At 38.5% G+C, this 21,816-nt stretch overlaps 1 protein-coding gene across 1 annotated transcript; it reads right to left on the reverse strand.

Annotated features, from left to right (window-relative positions):
- Positions 1-4,412: 4,412 nt before the first annotated feature.
- LOC145987755 (glutamate receptor ionotropic, delta-2-like) lies at positions 4,413-5,660 on the reverse strand. The gene has a single exon (XM_083122425.1). It carries the CDS (start codon positions 5,658-5,660, stop codon positions 4,413-4,415), a length of 1,248 nt encoding a protein of 415 aa, XP_082978551.1.
- Positions 5,661-21,816: the final 16,156 nt, after the last annotated feature.

Consider the following 21,816-nt stretch of genomic DNA (forward strand, 5'->3'; position numbering starts at 1 on the left):
CTGAGACGGTTAAGGGTACCCCCCACAAAATGTTTCGTTTTTTATGGAGAAAATTAGGTGTGTGACTTCTCAAGTTTGAGATAATATATTGTGATCCTAATTTAACAAGAGAAATAATTATTATTCATTGGTATTTCTGATGTTGCGTTCAACACGAAGTACCGTTTCGAGATGTCGATGATGGGATTGTGTCCTAATTGCGAATAAAGCCTAAATCGTCCTAATTGCGAACACATAAAAGCGAGAAATAATTTCATGTCCTAATTGCGAACACATGAAATTAAAAAACCTGTTTTCAAAAACAGATAAGGTAGTGACGTAGAAAGACAGCTGGTTTGACTAACAACAATAACCAACCTGATTGACTTATCGCGGTCTTCTGCTTTGTAAACCCATCCAAGGTAAAAAAAAATAGGCCACACTTTTATTATTAGATTAGATACATATACTTTGGCGAATACTTTAATCATGTCGAATTTCCTATGATCCAACAAAACACTGATCAGTCTCAAGTCTGAAACTGAGTCCCTTTAAAATAAAAATAAAAAATAGTTAAATAGACTCGGTAAGTGGGAGAGAAAGTTGTAGGTCCCAAGGCAGAAAAATGTGTTCGCGATTAGGACACAGTCCTTCGAGTATATTCCTGTTCAGGCAGCAAATGTTCGCAATTAGGTCTGTTCGCAACTAGGACTGTTCGCAAGTAGGACGACACCGATGGCGGTGGTCTACCGAGTCTTCAAGATCCGAATCGTAAGATACCTGAAAGATAATTCCGTCGTTCCTCGACTTTTGACTCGGTATAATAGAACCCGTTTATATTCGTGTTATTTACATCGAACTATGACAAAAATAGCGTGGTTTTAGATTGAAATGTTTGTTAATAAAAGTAGATCGATCTCTTGTCATCATTTAGTAAACTATAGTCCAGGCTAGAATTGATCTCCAGGGGGCTTACATATTATCAGGGAGGCTTTGTAAACCAAGTGCATTTTTTCAAAAGTTTAACAGTGTTAAATGAAGGTAAAATATGTGTGTGTGGTGGGGGGGGCATTAATGTTACATAAAATTTAGAAATATACACGAACACCCCTTTTTTTAAAAAGAAAAACCTCGCTTGAAGCGTTATTTGACTGCTACTGAAATTATCCATTACTACACACTCCATACTACTTCTGATGATACAGATATTTATATCACACAAGAATAAATGCACAATTCTATCATAAAATATTCAATCATAGTGCCTACAGTACATTCCACCCCCGGCCGAAGCAATGAAACTCCCCTTCGTTCCCAAAACTTGGGATCTGTTGACCTTTGACGCAGACGCGGAGGGAATTCACATGATGACATCAAAGTTACATGTCAAAAGGGAGGTCGCAAAAGGGGCAGCGAAGGTACAGATAAATAATGTAATAGCTGCTGCTCATGTTATATGAATCCTTCACCAAAGTTGTGAGCAAAATAATATCTGCTGTCTACATTTTCACTCTTCACTGCAAACAAGTTATACAAAATAGTGTTACCTAATGTCAAGGGGGCTGACGGCAGTGCCAGGGGGCTCAGTCCCCGCCCCCCCCCCCCCGGCTCCTGCCTGGCTACGGGCCTGCTGTAGTCGTTGTCAGTGGCGAAGCGTGACATTTTTACGTAGTCATCGCAAAACTTGCCAAATGTCATGTTAAATCTTTCAACCAGGGAAAGGGGACTAATATTTCTCCACGGTAAACGCCAAGCTCATGCGATATATTATGCGATTTATATTATATTATCTGAGTGATAGTAATATCTCACGGTGCTGTAAGCGCATGTCCACACTATGTCAAGAAAACGAAAAATTCTAAGATTGTTTACCACACATGTCCGTCCGATAAGAAGTTCCGAAAATTGTTAAAGAAAATCCTATCGAAAACAAAATTTCAGGTTGCTAACATTTCTTACTATAATATTACAAACGTGATTTAAAATCCGAATTACTAGGAATTACACCAAAAAAGAGACGAAAGAAAGGTGCCGTGCCCACATTGATAATGATTAATTACATGTGAAGTAGGGATGGTGAAATCCGGTTTTCTTTTCTGGGGAGTAAAGGATCGTAAAATAAGGAAGACGAGATTTTGATAACAAATTCTACTTGAAAAATTGTTAAACCTCTCTCTCCGAAATTCGGATTGCCTCCGAAATCCGGGTATGAAAATTTCCTAATCGAGATTTTAAATTTTCCAGAATCCTGATATTGTTGGCCATCTCTAGTGTGAAGGTAAGATGTGCTAGGAAAAGGGTTCTGTTTGAGTATGTTTGTCACCGCGGAGTGGCGGAGTGGTTACCACAGCACGCTACACGTCAGAGGTTCCGGGTTCGAATCCCGGCCTCGGCATGGGTATTTGTGAGTGTCCCTTCATCGAATTCATTGTATCACCACTCATTCTCATATTCGCGATTAGCCAAAAGTGGCACAAAAGCGAAGTAAAATAAACCAAATCACACAGTAAACACAAAACAACAGGAAGCACTTCGTGTTTTGTAAAGCAAGAACGTTTTTTTTTCTGAAATCTATATTTGAACCGCAGGATCCAAGGAGAAATACTATGAAAAAATACAATGGATCCAGAACTGCTCTTTTTCCAGTTCTTTCCAGCACTAACCGTGGGTAAATTTATGCTTTTGCTTACTTATAATTTTTTCTATGCACCTTTACTTTCATGTATTCTGTGTAAGTTGTGGAGCGTTGCATCCTTTACAGTGCTGGGAATAGCAGACACTCGGAGAATTTCATCTTGATGATGTTGCAGAAACCTTGCCGTGGTTGTAAAGATAGGGGCTGAAAAAAGGTGTCTTATGACCAGACCTTCAAGAGCAGGGGACAAGCGTTTGAAGGACCTTGGATTCGCACAATTCCTGCGAAGATCTGGGCCACCTGACACCATTACACTCAACAGGAAATGTAGCGGGACGGTTGGGACAGTTGTGGGGGGGGGTTAGAACTGGGCTCTCCTTTCGATGCGCTAAATTTAGCGAATCTCTTGCGTGTTTCCAGCGGTTTCAAGGTGTCACGTGACTAATTTTGCGCAAATATGAGAATGTTCTGACTATTTTTTTTTTTAATTTCTTATCTAAAATATTTAAAATGCAATATTTTTATTGTTTTCCTTTGTCATCGCCGCATCTCTCGATGACCTCGCCTCTGGTCGTTTTGTATGAATCAATAAATCAGCAAGCTGGTGTTTCTAGTCAAACAAAATATCGTGAAATATAATATTGACTTTTGTAAGGCTTTTCGTGCATTCTTGTTATTATCCTCCTTGTGCAAATATGAAATGCATATCATATTACAGTATTTTCATTATACAAACGTAACACACTTACCTTTCTGAGAAACATGTAACGAAATGTTGTTTCTCATCTTTACTCAAATATACTTACTCCATCCACAAATTCCCTACTTCTAGCTTATACTATGCCGATAGATAGACCAATAAATTGATACCATGCATGTTGTACTTATCCAATATATATTATGCACTTCTTTACATCGCTATATATAACAATCAATAGAGTATTTTTTTCTAGGAAGAGTATTTAATTCTACACACATACGTTATCTGATAGATTTATAAGTAGATTTATTTGAAGCTTTTTTTTGTCAAGAAATAGCAAATCGTAGAAAATAATACATTTAATCTTAATATATGAAATGAAGATAATGAAATATCCAAAATTAACTTGCCATTTTAGAGATTGTAGCGTTTCTTTGTCAAATGTGCAAAAAAATCAACAAGACCCCCCCCTCCCCGGCGCAGTGGAGTAATTGTTTAGCGCAACAAATTTGTAGTGAAATCACAGGTCCGTTGAGTAGTTGAAGAGCTAGGCAATGGTTAATGTCCAATTAACATTGCATGCTAAAATAAACGGTGGTACAAATATGAAAAGTAATCAGTTAATGATATTTTCTTAACCAATGAATTGTTCTCCTAAGAAAATCAACACTTCAATCAACATTTTAACACCGAAATGTAATTTTATATACCGCATTTGATGCCGAAATGAGCCCAGTTTTTGTAGAGAAATCTTAATATTTTGATCACCACAAATAAGGTTACCTACTTATTATGCATACAAAATGTGTTTAGTGCGTTATATGATTCACTTGTAAGCAATTTCGGACGAGGATTAACATTTGTCGACATTATATTATTGCGATTGTGAATACAAAATACAACATTTCTTCTGTTACGTATTTCCTTACATAACATGCAAACGAGAGCCACTGCCAAGAGTTAATATATTCTTGTAATTCAACACCACCAAATGCATAAATTACGGATACATGCCGGTAAAATTTTCAATCTAGACTAGTGTAATTTGATAAAATGTCTGGGGAGCCAAGTCCCGGTGAACCCATGCTGACTACGCCACTATTTTCCCACATAGGCCCCTAATTTTCGCCGCCTTTTCTTCTTCAAGGGTCTCTTCTTAATACACGAAACCACTGGTTCCCCGATAAAAGCAGCAATACCAAGGGAAAGTCCCAAGATCCATAGCATAAATACACCTTCTAGATGATACATTGTTATAACAATGTTCTCATTGTTCGCGAATAAGTAGTTATATCTTGCATTGAGAGAGGCTTGGTGCATCAAATCACTCAACCACTTTACTCCAAAACCACCGCTTACGAGATGTGACATTACATAAGCAAAGGGGTCTCTAAGATAAGATCCTTTTGGGAATGACATTGCATTAGGATGGTTGAATATACTGTCTCTTGCAACGTGAAAATGTTCTCGTGGATTTTCATAAGTGAGAAAGATCTTGTACATTGATGCCTTAATATTACCAGGTAGGGCGAACTCTTGCTTTGGGTAGATGCGTTCGTAAACATTAGTGTAATCATAAAATGTTTCCCACCTGTTGTATATTTCCATGTCTATGGCGTTACCAGGTTGGTAGAACATGTCTCTCACATATGTGATACCTCCGAACTTCAATCCAGATTTTGCAATGTCTTCAAAAGTTTCAATATCACTTTTGTACAACCCTGTTGTTAAGAAGCTAATAAGACATGCTCGGTATCCTGTTGTTATTATCAATGCGTAGAAAGTAAGGATAATAAATATTATTTTGTTTAATCCAACTTTTGGTACATGCGTTAATGATACTGTAAGGTACACTGAAAATACATATAGGAAAGGTGATTGAAATAGTACATCCTTCCTAGAGGGGAATAGCCACACCATAGTTTTAGCAAAAACTACCACGAGAACATAACTAGAAAAGATAAGTCCCCACACAAGGTGCTGATATGGTAGATAAACATTCATCCAATGAGGAAGATGTCCAGCTTTGGGAACAATCCAACCCACTTGTTCGGTTTTCATGTCCAGCGTTGAATCCAGATGTTTGTAGTCGGAAGGTAAAGGTGTTTGCAACATCATTGAAAAGTCCGCTCTACCATATGCCACTTCACCAAGTACTCCGAGTATTGTACCATTTTCTAAGACGCGGTGCCACGGTGAACCCACTGGAAGTACCACAATTGGTGCGAAATTAAGGTAGTCACTTAGTACGTCCAATAAAAACCCATCCTCCCCTCGCAGTTTCAAACCCTTATCAGTCTTTTCCACAATGGTAGCTGGTCGTACGTCGAATGTTCCTAACCTCATTCTACATCCATGAAGGTTGAGTTTTGTTTTGAATCGAGAGAGAAGGTTTCTGTTAGTCCTAAACCCATCAGACGACCAGTTCCCAAGAGACACTACGTTTTCAACTCTTCCACATATCCCTTCTTGAAAGGCAGAGTATGTGTAAGCATAAATGTTCTGGCATCCTTCCTCTAGATTTGAAACCACAAGCACAACAATATAAATCACATATTTTCTAAAGCTATACTCAAAAGCCTGTCGTAGAGTAGAAGTTGGAGAACTTCCTGTTACCTCCAGAACTAGGAATTTTGCACGAGGATTCCATGTTTTTAAAGAAGAAATCCTATCTACAGTGTCTTCGAAGGTTTTCAAATTTGGCAAAATAACAACGTATATCTCCGAATGAATGTTATCATCGTACGTGTTCTTACTTATGTTTTTGTTAAGTGTTACTACTTTTCCATTAAAATTTTTGAGCAAAGGAATGGATATGTAACCACTCTGATCATCCAAATAAAATAAGGTTAGTGTTTTGTTACTGAAATATGCATTCAACATTTCGGTCACTAATTGTATCGGATTGAAAGCAGATGTATCCAAATTCAAAATGCCTTTTCCGGAACATTCCAAAGATACTAATGAAGTGAGAAGAATCCATACAATCTCGCTCGAAGTTGCCTTAAATATACGAGAAAAAGTAGAGTGACATTAGTTTCTCAGTAAATAATGTTTTGAACACTCATCAAAACTCTCATGTGTGATTTTTTTGCTAAATACATGCGAAGAATCCAAACAAAATGATAAAACACGCACATACAAGCTTATTTTAAATACAGGGTGATTAAAAAAGAAACCGACACTTTCTAAATGTTATTTCACCTATCATAATTAACAGTAGTGGCAATTGGGTGCTAAAAATTAGGGGAACAAAGACAGTTTACCTTCTCTTAGCAGACAAAGCTTTCTATTAAGAGGCCATAGCTCGGGGACAAAAAGGGGGGGCAACTGTCCCCCACACGCCCCTTAATTAACTACGTGAACGTGAGTTGCATGTAGAGGAACTTTCTTTCTATTTCGGTTATTTCACGTCCCTTTTCTATTTCGAGGGGTTAATCGCAACGGTAAGGATGATACATACCGCTAAACCTCCCTGCGACACCCCTCTGTAACCAATGCCACAAAATTACATCGTAACCTGTCTGGTTGTTCCTGAGATAATACTACTGACAGCTAGCCAGACAGACAGACGGACACCACGACCCTCGAATCAACGTAAGTCTTAATCTTTTGCTGATGAATGCACTAAAATTACATACTTTTAGCTTTTTCATCGATATTGGTTTAAGTGGGTTGTGTATGAAAACTCGTGATTTTCTGGAAATTCAATTCAACTAATTTACTAAGATAAAATAATAGTAAATATTATTTTACTCATAATTTTGAATCATGCATTCTAACTTCGTATGTTTTCCAGTACACCAAATATACTGCGAGGGCCTTTCCACCCATCTGCATGCGAACTGTCGCACTTTCTCCTCCATTAGTAAACTTGCTGGCGTGGTAAGTATGCACAGAGATATTGATTTCTCATTTGCCGAGAAATTTCTCTACGTTTTAGGCTGACAGAGGGCAAGAAATCACTCCTCTTCACGGGTGCAAGTGTGTATAGAAGGAACCATTTTTAAAATAACACAAATAGCGTTTTGAAGTTCACTTGATTAGTGTTGCAACCTTGAAGTCGTTTTGTAAATAACAGTTGATGCCTCATGTAAAGCCTGAATCAGACGGAACTGGATATCCAGTAGGAATGCTCTAGTTGACGCTGGACTGGCTACCCATTTGCTAGTTTTCGCCTCACACGGTACTTGTTATACCGTACTTGTCGATAGTCTTTCGTTCCCATAATGGCGGCAGCGCGAGATGTAAACAACGTATCACTTCACACTTTTAAAATACGATAACTATTTAACCGAGAGGAATATCGCTTCGTATTAAATGGTTTTAGGTAGAGAAGAATGGCGCTGATAAAATACATACTTTACAACGTTTACTATACACGTATGGAAGAATATTTTAGCTTTTTCAATTGTAAACATGCCTTTCGTGCTGTATGCACTCGGAAACCACAGACTATAAACGCTACTTTGCAAACTCACAGATTATCTTCACATGGCCAAACTTTGCTCTGATTGGCTGTTCCACAGAATCTAGTCGAAGAAGTTAGTAGCAATTAGAACATGTCCTATTCCTCAAAACCAGTCAAGCAGTCAGCCAGGCGGCCATGATTACTACCCAGAAAGTCAGTTCATCGCCAACTAGGGCATTCCAACTAGAAATCCAGTTCCGTGTGATAGGGGCTTAAATTTGACCTGTATACAGTCAGCCCTACAATTTTTATTGGACTTTTAAGGTTTTCATTATGCAGAATTTATAATACTACCAGTTTAAAGTAAAACGTAGAAACTTACCATCAAAATGTTTTACGCCAGTTTTTCATGTATCAGCACAGAATGAGTCACATCAATTGAATAAACACTTCACTATGAACCAAATGCTCCGTACATGCTACTTTGCGTGTATACGTACTGCATGCAAATGAACCTTTATCTTATTTCTTTATTTCCCAATTGCTGGTCACGCAAACAAACTACATGACATAATGTTTATTTTTCTTTTTTGTAATGTCTCAGTATGTTACATAGCAGTTAATATTGGTTTAGGTTGTTCAAATATTACCCAATATCCTCATTGATTTTGTAGCGCGGTGGAATTTTCTAAATATAGTAATAGTGTATGCCAATGTATTTAATCACTTTATCGGTTATCTACATCGACAGGAGTTGATCGTGAGGTAGAATGGCAAGGTTCAAAAACAAAAATATAAAGAAGGAGATGTATACTTGACAAAATAATTCACACACAAAAATGAATATAAACACACACAAACATACAGATAGACGGTCTGCATACATCGGTCCCCCTCCCCCTACATATACCTAAATATCAAGAGCAATTTTTCAGGGCTAGCTACGCTATCTGAGTAACCTGAAGTCCAGAAACTAAAATATAGAAGAAAAATTTATTAGAAAACATGCATAAAATTGAAAGGAAAGGAAGGTGGAACATAACGGCACCAACTGGATTATCATCATAATTTCATTTTCGTGCTCCTCATAAAATTCTTATTTCTTACACCCGCTCTATATTGACATCAGACAGCAACTTATTCAGGCTTTTGTACTCAGGTTCGAAGGGGCACGTGATTTCAAGTCGGAATACTTCGGGAAAGGTATATTCATTAAGCGGCTATGGGGTTCACCCAGCATCTAATAGAATGAGTACCTGGGAGTAAAGCTAGCCGGAGAGTGGTGCTGACCACATCTCCTCCACAAATGGCCAAGATTTCTCTGTTCCTTCATGACATGTTATATTGTGCAAGTGTAGCTTTACTTTTACATATGTGTGGGGTGTGTGTGGGGGGTGAATGCAGTGTTGCAGTTCATGCGTATTAAAAGGACATAATATAAGTTACTTTCTGATACCAATACGATATTTATTTCCATACATGTACTTTTGTTAATTTTAAAACACTATTGAGTAGCACCATTTAGAATATATGGAATTTAGGTGCCATATGTTTATACTTAGGAAGTGGTAAAAATAAAATGGATGTGTATCTCGACTAAAGTGATTTAAAATGCCTCAGAAATGATGTAACCATATTTTTATTATGTAACTATTTTTTGTATTTAGTACATGTAACTGTATTCATTCATTGACAGTTTAAGCACAACGGGGCGGGTTTTATTTATTGATTTGGTTGATTAACTTCAGGTTATGGGAATCCCCTGTTTGCAACAATTGAATCATACACTCTTGCAGATTCTCTGGCAGTTCGAGGGCGTGCTGGATCATTGAAGTCAACCGAGTATAGGCCAAATTTCGTTCTGGAGAGAAAAATGACAAAAATAATATTACAGATCGTAACACTTGTAGATGCCAGAATGAATGAATACAAAAGATCTCTCTTATTCCGAACTGATGGTGGGTCGAACACTGTATGAACTGTTTCATCGTGGTGACAATGGTTTTGGAACATTGTTTTAAATTGTAAATCACACAATACTACATATACTTTAATATTTCCTGCTATCTAAACCAGCTCTTGTAATCATCAGTGTGAAGAATCCTTCGGAGATGAGAGACTGAAAATACCCTCCAAACCAAGATATATATATTTTAAATATCATTACTGCTTCACTAGCATTTTTTTAATATTATGTACCATTCCCATTGGTAGCAGCGTTGTGTGGAATATATGCGGACTGGGCGCGCGCACACACACACACACACACGCACAAAACTAATTGTTAAATTGAAAAAAATAAAGTTCTCTTCGTACAGTGTCATAAAACTACATAGAAGATATGGAGGTGAGGTTCCACACATTCTCGATCTAAGGTATAGTGCAGGTGGTACGATGCGCACCACATCCTAGTCGGCTTTTAGCCCCTCCAAGATCATCTCTAGGTGACTAATGTAAGGCTCCCTTTCTTATCTTTAACTAAATCTCACCTCTGACATGGTAACTAGTATGTTTCCTTCTTATCCTTAACCAAATCTTACCTCTAACTTTGTAACATTGGCTCGCTCTTATGTTTAACCAAGTCTTGTATCTGACTGTAAAACAACCGTAGCTTGCTTATTTTGAAGTAAAATGTACACACTATTACGTCAACATTTTTAGCGGGAGGGAATAGAGACCGAACTATAACTAGTTTTCAAAAGAAAATATAAATGTAATAGAACTATTTTGGTTCATCATTAAGGTTAGAAGATAGTGGAATATAATGGTGAAGTCAGCCATCCTACTATGTCAGCAGTATAAATCAAATGCAAAAATTCTCGACATTTCCAACAATTAACATGAACAGAGTCAATTGGAATATTGTGTCTAGTAATAAGTAGACTTCGGATTTTTAGGTTCTAAAAAGTGTGCTTTTAGATTCCTATAATAGGCTCTAAAAATCCTAAAATAGGTTCTAAAAATCTTAAGTTAGGCTCGAAAAATCCTGAAGTAGGTTAAAAAAAACTTAGTAGTTAAAAATTCCTGAAAAATGCTGATTAGGTATAGTCACCGGCAATGAAAATGGGACATCTATATCCTGAAATACACACTATCTTGCATAACGTTATATGTGTTGCCTAACCTTACAGCGATGGCAGAACTTACCACTGGAAATTTGCTATTAAAATCCACTCTTCGCCGTATAGCTAGACAACATCTTTTTTTTATGTTATCTACAGTCAAACTCTGCAATTTTGTCTGTGAGGATCATCTTATATGCTGAAAATAATCTTTCAACAAAAACATAGTCAGTGGTGCAAACTTAAAAGCTGAAATGTTAGTTTGGAAGACGTGAATGCCACAAAGCTCCGAAGTGAAGCGAAAGTGAGCAAGACCACGCAGATCAGAAGTTTGCACTTTGGACTGTGCGGGTAACAGTGGCGCCAGACATTTTGCCTTGTTTAGAGGTTTTAGAAAACATCGTGAACTTGGAGGAAGGGAAAGTGACAGACAGTATGTCTTAACACGTTCGTCATTAAGTTTTTACGTAACCAAACAAAGGAAATGCCTCTGTGTGACATAAAAATCCTGTAAAACCTTTAAAAATATATAAAAATTTAAAGGAAGGTTTGATTTAGGCGCATAAAACTAAAATAGGTTACAAGCAAAATAGGTTTTTTTAGACACTATAAAATCTTCAACAGTTGTTGCGTTTTTAAACGAAACGCTGACATAACTTACTATTTCTTATATACCTGTAAAGGAAAAAATAGATTAAAAACCTAGAATCCGAGGTCTAGTAATAAGTCATAAATTGAAATTAGAAAATATCTCTGATATTTAGTCAATCAACATGAGTGTCTCTTATTAACTTAATGATCTTACGTAGACTCAACTAGTGGAAGGACATGAGTTAGAATGTAAGAGAATGTTTATAATATATTCGAAAGTGTTAACTTCGAAGAGCTTTGGAAATAAATCTACTTATTTGAGATACTTACGTGTATCCTTTCATCCATTCAAAATTGTCCATGATACTCCAAGCTGTGTAGCCTTGCACGTTGACTTCATTCAGTACAACAGCTTTAAGAAGTTCGTTGATGTAACTCTGTAAAAAATATATTGTTCCACCTAAATCGATTAAATTGTTAAGATTCTTAGGATGTAATGAGTGGTAACATAATTGAAATGTCAAACTATCTTCTACGCCTGTGTTCTACATATTTGAGATACTTACGTGACAAAATAGGAAAATTATTTTTGAGATAAGGGATCGATCAGAACATGAATATTTTTCGAGACACTGGCACTGAATTTCTGGATCAGCATAAACACAATGATTTGACAAATTACGAAATGTGTGATGATACAGTAGACTCTCGATTAACCGAGGCTCCGGGTTAACCGAGGGAGTGGTTGGAAAACATCGCACTTCATAACGCAACCCCTGTTGTTTGCTAGTAAGTTGGAGTCAAGTCACCGTCCGCGCTGCACTTGTTCGTTACATTGTCGGTGTATCCGATTGTTACGGTAGTGTTTAAATCTGTGTAGGCCTATTCTAAGCGAGTAATGCAGTATGAGTGTGTTACGGTGTGTGGTTTCTCTGGAAACAAAATTCAACGCAATAAAGAGATTGGATAAAGGTAGGGTGGCCAGAGATACTCTTTTTAAGAGTATTATACTCTTTTAGAGGTTCATATACTCTATACTCTTTCCAATTTGCAAAAATCCCCAAATATACTCTTTTCCTTACTATTTAATTTCATTCATTCTTTTACGCGTAAAAATGCGTTAAAATCCACAGAAAGAAAATAAATAATCATGGGTAAGTGGAGGTCAGTATAGGCTGGGTCAAATTTAAAAGTGATTGTGCCTCTTATAAAAATCTTGTTTACTCTGCCTGGTACAATTGTTGATTGTGAAAGACTCTTCAGTGTTATTAAAACTTATTGGCGAGAGGAAAAAAGTGCACTCCTGGTGTCAACACTCGAACAAGTAATGAAAGTGAAATTCAGTGCGGACATGACCTGTGAAGAGTTTGGACTGGCGATCAAGGACGATTTAATCATAATTTAATTACATTAGACCCATAAGTAATTTGAATCTGTAAAGTGTAGTCCTTTTTTATAGGGGCTATAATGGAAGCAATAACAAATAGCCACCCTTATTTTCGTTTTCTTTTTATGTTTTGTGATTGCGCAGCTTCAACCTATAGACTATACTCTTTTTGGTCAACCAATATCTGGTCACCTTAGATAAAGGTGAGTCTATTAAAAAGGTTGCTGCTGATTATGGAGTCGGGGAAGTGACTGTTGGAGATTGGAGACGTAAGCGGAAGGAGATTGAAAAGTGGGTGAGTCAAAGTGTGAGCGGGGGCAGTGGTTTAGCGTGGAAAACGATGAAGAAAGGTGAAGAGCAGACGTCCGAGGCTTTATTTTTGTGGTTTTCACATCTGCGAGGCTCAGGAAGTCCAGTAAGTGGTCCCATGGTGCAAGCTAAGGCAATAGAATTTCAAAAAAGTTTAAGGGCGGCGAAGAAGGTTTTACCGCGAGCGATGGATGGATGGACAGATGGAAGAAGAGATATGGCATTAGACAGCTCAATATTACTGGGGGAAAATTGTCAGCTAAATCATCTGAAGTTGCTGAATTTCAATCAAAAATGACGAACTGACATCTGATCAAATCTTCAACTGTGATGAGACAGGGTTGAACTTCAGAATGCTTCCTAGTAAGACTTTGGCAGTGAAATTAAAAAAAAAACGCTCCTGGGTTCAAAAAGGGTAAGGAAAGAGTGACCATTTTAACCTGTGTCAACGCATCTGGCTCCCTTAAGTTAAGACCCCTCCTGATTGGAAAGTCCAAAAACCAAGAGCGTTTAAAAACGTTAATGTCAATTGTCTTCCTACCATGTACAGAAATAAAAAAGTGCGTGGATGGACAGCACACTTTTTAATGACTGGTTTTTCAAGGAATTCGTTCCTGTGGTTGAGGCGTTTCTAATAAGGAAAAAGCTTCCTAGGAAAGCGGTATTGTTGTTGGAAAACGCGCCTTCGCACCCGGACGCCAACGAACATTGTAGCAGCGATATTAAAGCCATGTTCTTGCCACCTAATGTGACCTCACTAATACACCCCCTGGATCAAGGGGTTCTTGAAACTATGAAAAGAAACTACAGGCGGAGGCTTCTTCAGCTGTTGATTTCCAGATTGGATGAAGGGATGGGCGTAACGGGAGCTCTGAAGAAAAAAAACGGTGAAAGATGTTCCATATTGGATTGCGTCGGCGTGGGATGAAGTTAAGAACTCAACACTTCAAAGATCATGGATAAAGCTTTTTTTGGCTTGGAAAAATCCAACGAAACTTTGCCGGGATAGGGCAATGAAATGTCTCTCAAATCGTCCAGCTAATGGATGTTGGATGGCCTGGTTGATATTTTTTACATTTTCAAATCGGAATTAAAAATGTGGTGTGGCAAACAGTAATTGAAAAGACATGTCCAGGGTCTGCATTGTAGGAAGTAGAAAATTGTGACAAGCTCTTGTACTCAAATATGCACAAATTGTTGGTGATTTTGGCTACACTGCCAGTTTCATCTTCAACACCCGAGAGGACGTATTTAACATTAAGGAGGTTGAAATAATGTCCTCGCAATTCAACCGGAGATCCTCGACTAATGGACCCTGCACTGTTAAGTGTACATACGTACGAATATTAAAGTAACACCGATGATGTTATTTTCAATTTTGTAGCAAGGAGGAAATGACTAATTGTAATTCTTTTTCAAAGAGAAGCTGAGATTAGCTTTTTCCAAGCATTTTCTGCTCATTTTATGTAGAAAAGTTAGAAGTTCGTAGATAGACTTAATTTAATAAATGTGAGACCTTGCATGTGGTGGCAGAGTGAATTTTGATAGCCAGATCATACCTAGGGACGCCGTACGTGTCAGATTTTCAGGGACAATCCCGGAATGGTATAATTTGTCCCGGTGTCCCGAATAGTTTCTTCGGGATGCACAAATGTCCTGGAATCGGGTGGGAAAGAAGAAATGATTAAGACTATACTTTCCTGAACTTTATTTTATTTTAAAATTTTACGTAAAATTGGACGTAATTTTAAAATGCTCATTTTGCAAAACAATCTAACTCTACGGTGAACCATTCCCTCTCCATAATACAAGAGTTAACGAGATACAGACGGTACTGCAAACATCTTTGACTTCACGATGGCGCCGCCGTCTGCTAGCAGTGCTGAATTTCAGTTACGATTATCTTCCTTGTATAGTAACCTGCTTACTACAGTATAAAGATTTGATTGATTGATTTGATTAGTTTGGTGTTTTAAGTCCACTTTATGCACAGTAAGGCTAATCGGTACTGGACCTACAGTTTAAAGTGGGGTCCGAACCACTATGTGCCTCCACCGGGTATCGAATCCGGGGCTTACTTACTATAAAGAGTCAGTGCTTGGGTGCATATCTGTTCCGTCCGCAGTTTTTAAATAAAGTTCCCACACAATGTGGATGTAAATGACAGTTATGTTGTACATACATACAACTTTATCTGCCCCCCCCCCTTCCTGCTCGCTAACAAGCTGCCTGTCAGTAGTGTCCCGGATTTTCACTTATGAAATATAGGAACCCTAATTGAACCAAGAGTTGAACCCCCCCCCCCCCCTTTAGGTGAGCTATATATATGCTCCCATGGATTGAGTGCCCCCATCCGCCCATCTGCAACTAGTTTCCCCTCTCTACTCTCCTTGTGGGTGGAAGTTCTATTTCTTTACCTTTAACTTTCAACTACACTTCCAATGAAATTCATCTCTCAAATGAAATTTAGAACCCAAATCTCACTGAACCGGATTTCCAGTACTAATTTTCCAGTTGGACTTTGGCTAGTTGTGTAGTACTGGCTCATCTGCTAATTTTCGCCTCACACGATACTCCTTACTGTACTTGTCGGTATGCGTTTGTCAGTGGCGTATACTGAGTCCAAGATCTGGGTTATCTCACTATGTCACGTGGTCCTAGGCTATGAATCATGCGCCCCGACTACGTGGGTGCTCCGGGGCTCGAGCACCCACATAAATAATCTTGAGGGTGCGCCGCACCCACAAGATTTTTAGTTTGATAAAAACAAAATAAAATAAATATTTCTCACTTGCCATTATCAAAAAATAAAAAGCAATTAAAACATTGAGATGGAAGTTAAAATTTCTAACGTCTAAAACATAATTGTTTCAAATGTGTTTGTGCAAAAGTAATCAAGCAACACATTCCCCCCTTCCTTGCCTGTCTCTGGCCAAGTCAAAGGCAGTCTCCACAATAACAATGGAAGTATATTGACATTACCAAAATTGCAAACAAATTCATAAGTGCAAATGACGTAAGAAGGAATGTGTTTTGTATTGAAAGTTAACATGTCATGATTATTATTATTATTATTATTTGGTACATAAAGTTAGTCATTTTGTAGTTTCTGTTCACAACAAAATCCTTGAATAGTTCTTTCTGCAATACAATTAAAATTATTTGCATTTATGAAGATTTTTTCATTTTAATTTGTATGAATGTGGTATTTTCTGTTAGTAACGTGTTGATAATATCATTGCCTCTTGCAATCACTGTGCATGTAACTTGTTTAAAGTATACAATACTTGATAATTACAGATCTAACTGCCATTGATATGCACCCACAGAAATTTTGGAAAGTCGGCGCCCTTGCTATGAATAGAAATAAGTTTACCAACTTATAAGAAATCAGGTTGCCAACTCATAGGAAATCAGGTTGCCAACTCCAGAATCACCATCATCATTTCACTGATATGAATCATTTTATTTACAATTTCTGATTGATTTTCCTCCTGTATTTTATTCTCTAGACATCAGGCTTCGCAGATAGCCTAGCTAGCCTAGCGTTTGTTCCCGCAAGGCATTACACAGAGCCAGGGACGTCGTTAGGGGGGGCACTGGCCCCCCGAAACGTTCACGTGGCCCCGGCAAACTGTTTTACACTTGCTGAAAAGTTTACTTTCATGACAAATATTGCAAAATAGTGTTTCAGTAAATTTGCTTTCAGTTTGAAACACTGCTCTTGAATTTGAGTGGCACGAACCCCAAACAATACATTTTTTCTTGTTTTCCTGGTTCCAGCTATAGTGGATGTCAGTGTAGGAACCTAGCACTTCGATGTTTCTCGGAATTTTGAGGGAGCGATATTTCCACCCCTCGCAGTCGCAGGTCAACAACAGGCAGGGTTGGGCGTTGGTTGTTACCGTTGCGTCCAAATAATGTTTCGAGCTTGAGTAGTTTGTGACCAGATTGAAGAACGATCGCATGCCAGCGGTAAACCTCATACAGGGAGGTTATTTCAGTCGTTCACCGCCAGCGTGTCAGCCGTTCGGCGGGCTCTTCATGCAACAGGTCCCGGCAAATTGCGTTCAGGAAGTCCGTAACAGAAACCGCTTGTTTTGTAATGTTTCCACTTTTCACAATTACAGTTACAATTACAATTGAAATAAGCACGTACCTTGTCGCAAGGATGCTGTGTGTGTGTGGAAAAGGTGTCCTCCCAAATACAAATATTTCTGGCACCTTATTTCTGACAGAAAATCTTAGATTAGACATCGTTACTTTATCGTCAGTTGTCAGAAAGGGAAGACAGCATCCCGGCGCATAAAGCAAACCGAAAGCGTAAAATGATATTTAAAAGTAATAATAATGATGATCACTAACCTCCTGTGTTATAAGAGATGTTGAAAATGACCTCCTTTAACAGCAATACAACACGTTTCTTAGGTTCAAGAGATCCTGTCTATCGTAATTCCCTGACCACTTTTCTGCAAGAATTCGTTTTCACGTAATTATCGTACATAAAAACTCTCTGTTCAAGACTATATTTGTTTAACGACATAACTAATGAATGAATAACAATTAACACACAATAAAGCACTGGCCATGAGTAGCACATTACAATAACACAGTATAAGCAACACGTGTACTGATAAACGCAAACAGAAGTGAACATGAACGTACACTGACGTCTGGTAGCCGACAGTGTTGCTAACCATTTTTCGGCAATGTCCCTACAGACGTAGTCAAAATGTCCCTACAACTGACCAAATGTCCCTACGCCAAGTAAAGCGACTAAAAAAATTATCACCTCATGAGCATGCAAAACAGAAGATAAAATATACACATTTACTTACCAAATCTTTCTGCTCGGTGCTTCCACAATTAATGAAGGAGCGAATTTACATTTGCCTATCCTAACTTAACCTAACCGTACCTGGAAGCGGCCCCGGCGCCTACCCAGCGTCGAATAACATGGGTACCTGGGGGAAACCCTGGGGGGTAAAGGCGGTCAGGGGCGTGATGCTGATCACATCACCCCCACTCACGACCGGATCAAGAAAGTGTGGGGCGTTACCCTCACACCCCCTATACGCCTTCATGGCGTGGTGCTATGCACAGGGGAACACTTTACCTTTTTGTACCTGAATGGTTCGTGGGGCTATCCGTCAATGGTTTGTTGGGCTACCCGTTTTTCGAGCCCAAATTTTAACTATGTTTGCCTTGCCTAACCTAACTTAACCTAACCTTACCGAGAATGCTCAGTGGGGCTATTCCTGAATGGTTTTGCGGTAATTATGATTACGAACCGATAAAAAATATTTTTTTCGTAGCACTTTAACATCATCGAAGACGCCATTTTAGTATCCTGTAATTTTATGATTGATGTAATGTTGCCAAATTTACCTGTAATCAAATCAGTTCTTCTACATCGTGATTGTCGCTGTCACATGTAAGCACGTTCTTTGGGCAATATACTGAAATGAATAAGTTTATTAATTATCCCTCCTGCACACTCCACCTAACAATCTGTATAACATTAACAACTTTTTTACTGTTCTCTTCCGCTATTCTTACACAATCCATGCTCTCCAAGTATGAAATCAACAGTGTGGCAACGCTGTAGACAGCGTAACTAATTGTAATTTGTTCATATCAACAAATATGGCTACCATACTTGTATACGGAGAATCATTGCGAGAATTGAAATGCTTATTTTACAACTTCTACACGTTAATTAACATTTTTTCCCCCTCACCGCAACATGTTAACTTGAGATAAATCATCACGAATAATTATTTCGTGAGTATAAGACGTAGCATAGAAATTACAGAAGGGTCCGGTATTGTAAATTCTTGCCTTAATGAATAATAGGGGTGTGCGGGACAGAATTTTTTGGGTCGGGACGGGATCGGGACGGTAATTTTTTTAAATCCCGACATTCGGGACTGAAAAATTTGCAATTTCCCGACCAAGTCGGAAAATTTTCGGGACGGGAAATGTTCGAAATTTCCCGAAGCACTGGAAATCTCGAATTTTACAAGTCATTTTCACTTTAAGTGATTGTTTTTGCATTTCTAGAATAAAAACTTACAATTTTCGATAAGTTCCAGAAACTTACAAGGCAGAAAACGTCGAGAATTAACGACTTTTTAAAGTAAAGGATCCCGCACACACCTAATGAATAACGTTGAGTCGTTTACTGTTGATTATGTTATTTGAAGTCCTACATGCTGCTGCTGTGCAGAGATAGATGTTGGTTGGTGATGCTGTATTTCCTGCAGTCTTTAACAATTCTGGTCCCATTTTATTTCCCTTTTTTGTTTTTGTATCACTTAACATTGGAAATATTCTTTCCGTTTCCGCTTTAGAATGTGGCAATGTTAGCACTATTTTCGCGAGAGTGGAAATGTTTTCAAAAAGGAACTTGCCTTGAAAGTTTTTGGCAACCGATAACATGTTCCAAAATTCTGATGGAGATTTGTTAGTTAGTTCTTTTTTCTCCTCTTCGCTAAAGTATCCAGATAAACTAATTCATAAAATGTCATTTACCAAGATTGAAAAAAGTACCTACGTTTTCCCTCATTTGGCAAAATCTGTCCCTACGTTCCTACGCGGGCGAAATTTAGTGAAAAGTCCCTATGCTTAGGGACATGTCCCTACGGTTGGCATCACTGCCGACACGTGCAGTATGAATCGCCCTCTCGCGGCTGACAACTCACCCAACCCCCGATAAGCTGCCGGCGCTGTCGCGACAACTGAGGATAAAGTAGCGATGTCTAATCTAAGATTTTCTGTCAGAAATAAGGTGCCAGAAATATTTGTATTTGGGAGGACACCTTTTCCACACACACACACAGCATCCTTGCGACAAGGTACGTGCTTATTTCAATTGAAATTGTAACTGTAATTGTGAAAAGTGGAAACATTACAAAACAAGCGGTTTCTGTTACGGACTTCCTGTAATGCAATTTGCCGGGACCTGTTGCATGAAGAGTCCGCTGAACGGCCGTCACTCTGGCGGTGAACGACTGAAATAACCTCCCTGTATATGCAAACAGTTACAAGTGGTGCCGAATCAGAACGCAATACACGATAAAATAAGTATAATGGTGGCAGGATGCCTATGTAGATTATTATATCTCATTGCAAGTAGTATTACTCGCATCAAATAGCTATTCTACTATTGAAACAGTCTAAAACACGCAAAATGTTAAAAGTAATTATCTTCACAAACTGTACGATTTCTTGAGTCGCATATTTTTTTTTGATTTCGTGAAGACCGATTTTGAGAATCCTCCTTAACAAACGATGCCTCCCCGATGGCGCAGTGATAGCGTCATTGCTTTGTAATCGAGGGGTCCTGCGTTCCATGCATGGGTGGAGGCACATAGTGGTCTGGATCTTACTTTAAACTGTATGTCCAGTCCTTATTAGTCTTACTGTGCATAAAGTGGACTTAAAACACCAACTCAACTCAACTCCTCAACAAGTAAATACATTTTCGTAATTTTCAAATAAATTATTAATATTATTATTATTAAGGCTATTTTTAGTTCGTATGAATCTGCCTCACACAGTAAGTTTATTTTATTGAGTCAAGTACAATAAACAACCCTTGCAATAAGTCACTGGAAAGATATGTGTTGTTGCACATATATTTAAGCATCTATAAATAAATAATAACCCGTTTTTCGACAGCCCTGAAAGTCCTTGGGCTATCTCCCGACTGCCAGTCTCCCTCCCACAATCCTACCTAGAGGTGTGGAGATCTTTAACCAGTAACGGAGTGACGTGGGGTCAGCACGTCGAACCCCCAACCGTTATAGGGGATATCCGTAAAGAATAATTATATTCTTTTGGTAAGGAGTCGTTGTCATTTAACAAACTTTATTGATTTATTCCACCAGCATTAATTAAAATATAGTGCCATACTGAACATACCAACTTAACAAAGGCACATTGATTGCTTAATGAGGCATTTTCCTTGTCTTGCAGAGCAGGTTTAGTTTTGGAGTATATCAATGTTTTACACAGTCCGTTCGAAGAATTTTGAGAATATTGGGATTTTGTCAGAGGGACCACCCCCGAATAAATATCTGTTTCATTGTATTTAAGAAGGTAATTTTTCCGGTGCTACTTTCCTCCGTACAACATGTCTTTTGCCACTCAAGCTGAAGAGCCGATTCATAGGTGCAACGACCTTGGCAGAAAGAAACTCTGATTGGCACCATGTTGACAAAAGACTCAAGAAGTCCCGCAACCGACAGAACTCGAAGCGCTCGGATCCTACGGTTACATACACTTTGGTTGAACACAAACGGATGCATTGGTAGGAAATGCAGTGATCTTATGGGCCGTTCCTTTCTGGAAGTCGGGGACCTTTTGAAAACACACTTTCCCTTCATGCACACCAGGGGGCCTAAGCCAGGTCACCCCTTCCCACAAAATCTTCTCTTCATCTGGCTCTGGTTATCGGCCGCGCCGAAACGCACTGCAGGTAGCTAGGACTTTCTGGGTTAATTACTTTATGGTTCAGCATGGACATAGGCTTTTCAAATTGCAAGAGACAAAATTCTACTGTTTGTCTCTTTTCTGGCGGGAGATGAATGACAAAAATGTCGCGGTTCCTTCAGGTTCCCACACTCAACACTTGTGCTCATAACCTGCAATGAAGGGAAAGGCCATAATAAGCCTTTGTAATGTACCGACTTTATATATCCTTCCTTGGTAACTTTCCACTCAGTTTCAAGAAACATC

This window comes from Lepisma saccharinum, chromosome 5 (genome assembly GCF_977018435.1).
Source record: "Lepisma saccharinum chromosome 5, izLepSacc3.1, whole genome shotgun sequence".
Lineage (NCBI taxonomy): Eukaryota > Metazoa > Arthropoda > Insecta > Zygentoma > Lepismatidae > Lepisma > Lepisma saccharinum.

Coding starts and splice junctions, on each gene's coding strand:
- LOC145987755 (XM_083122425.1), bottom strand. CDS start 5,660: ATGAGGTTAGGAACATTCGACGTACGACCAGCTACCATTGTGGAAAAG.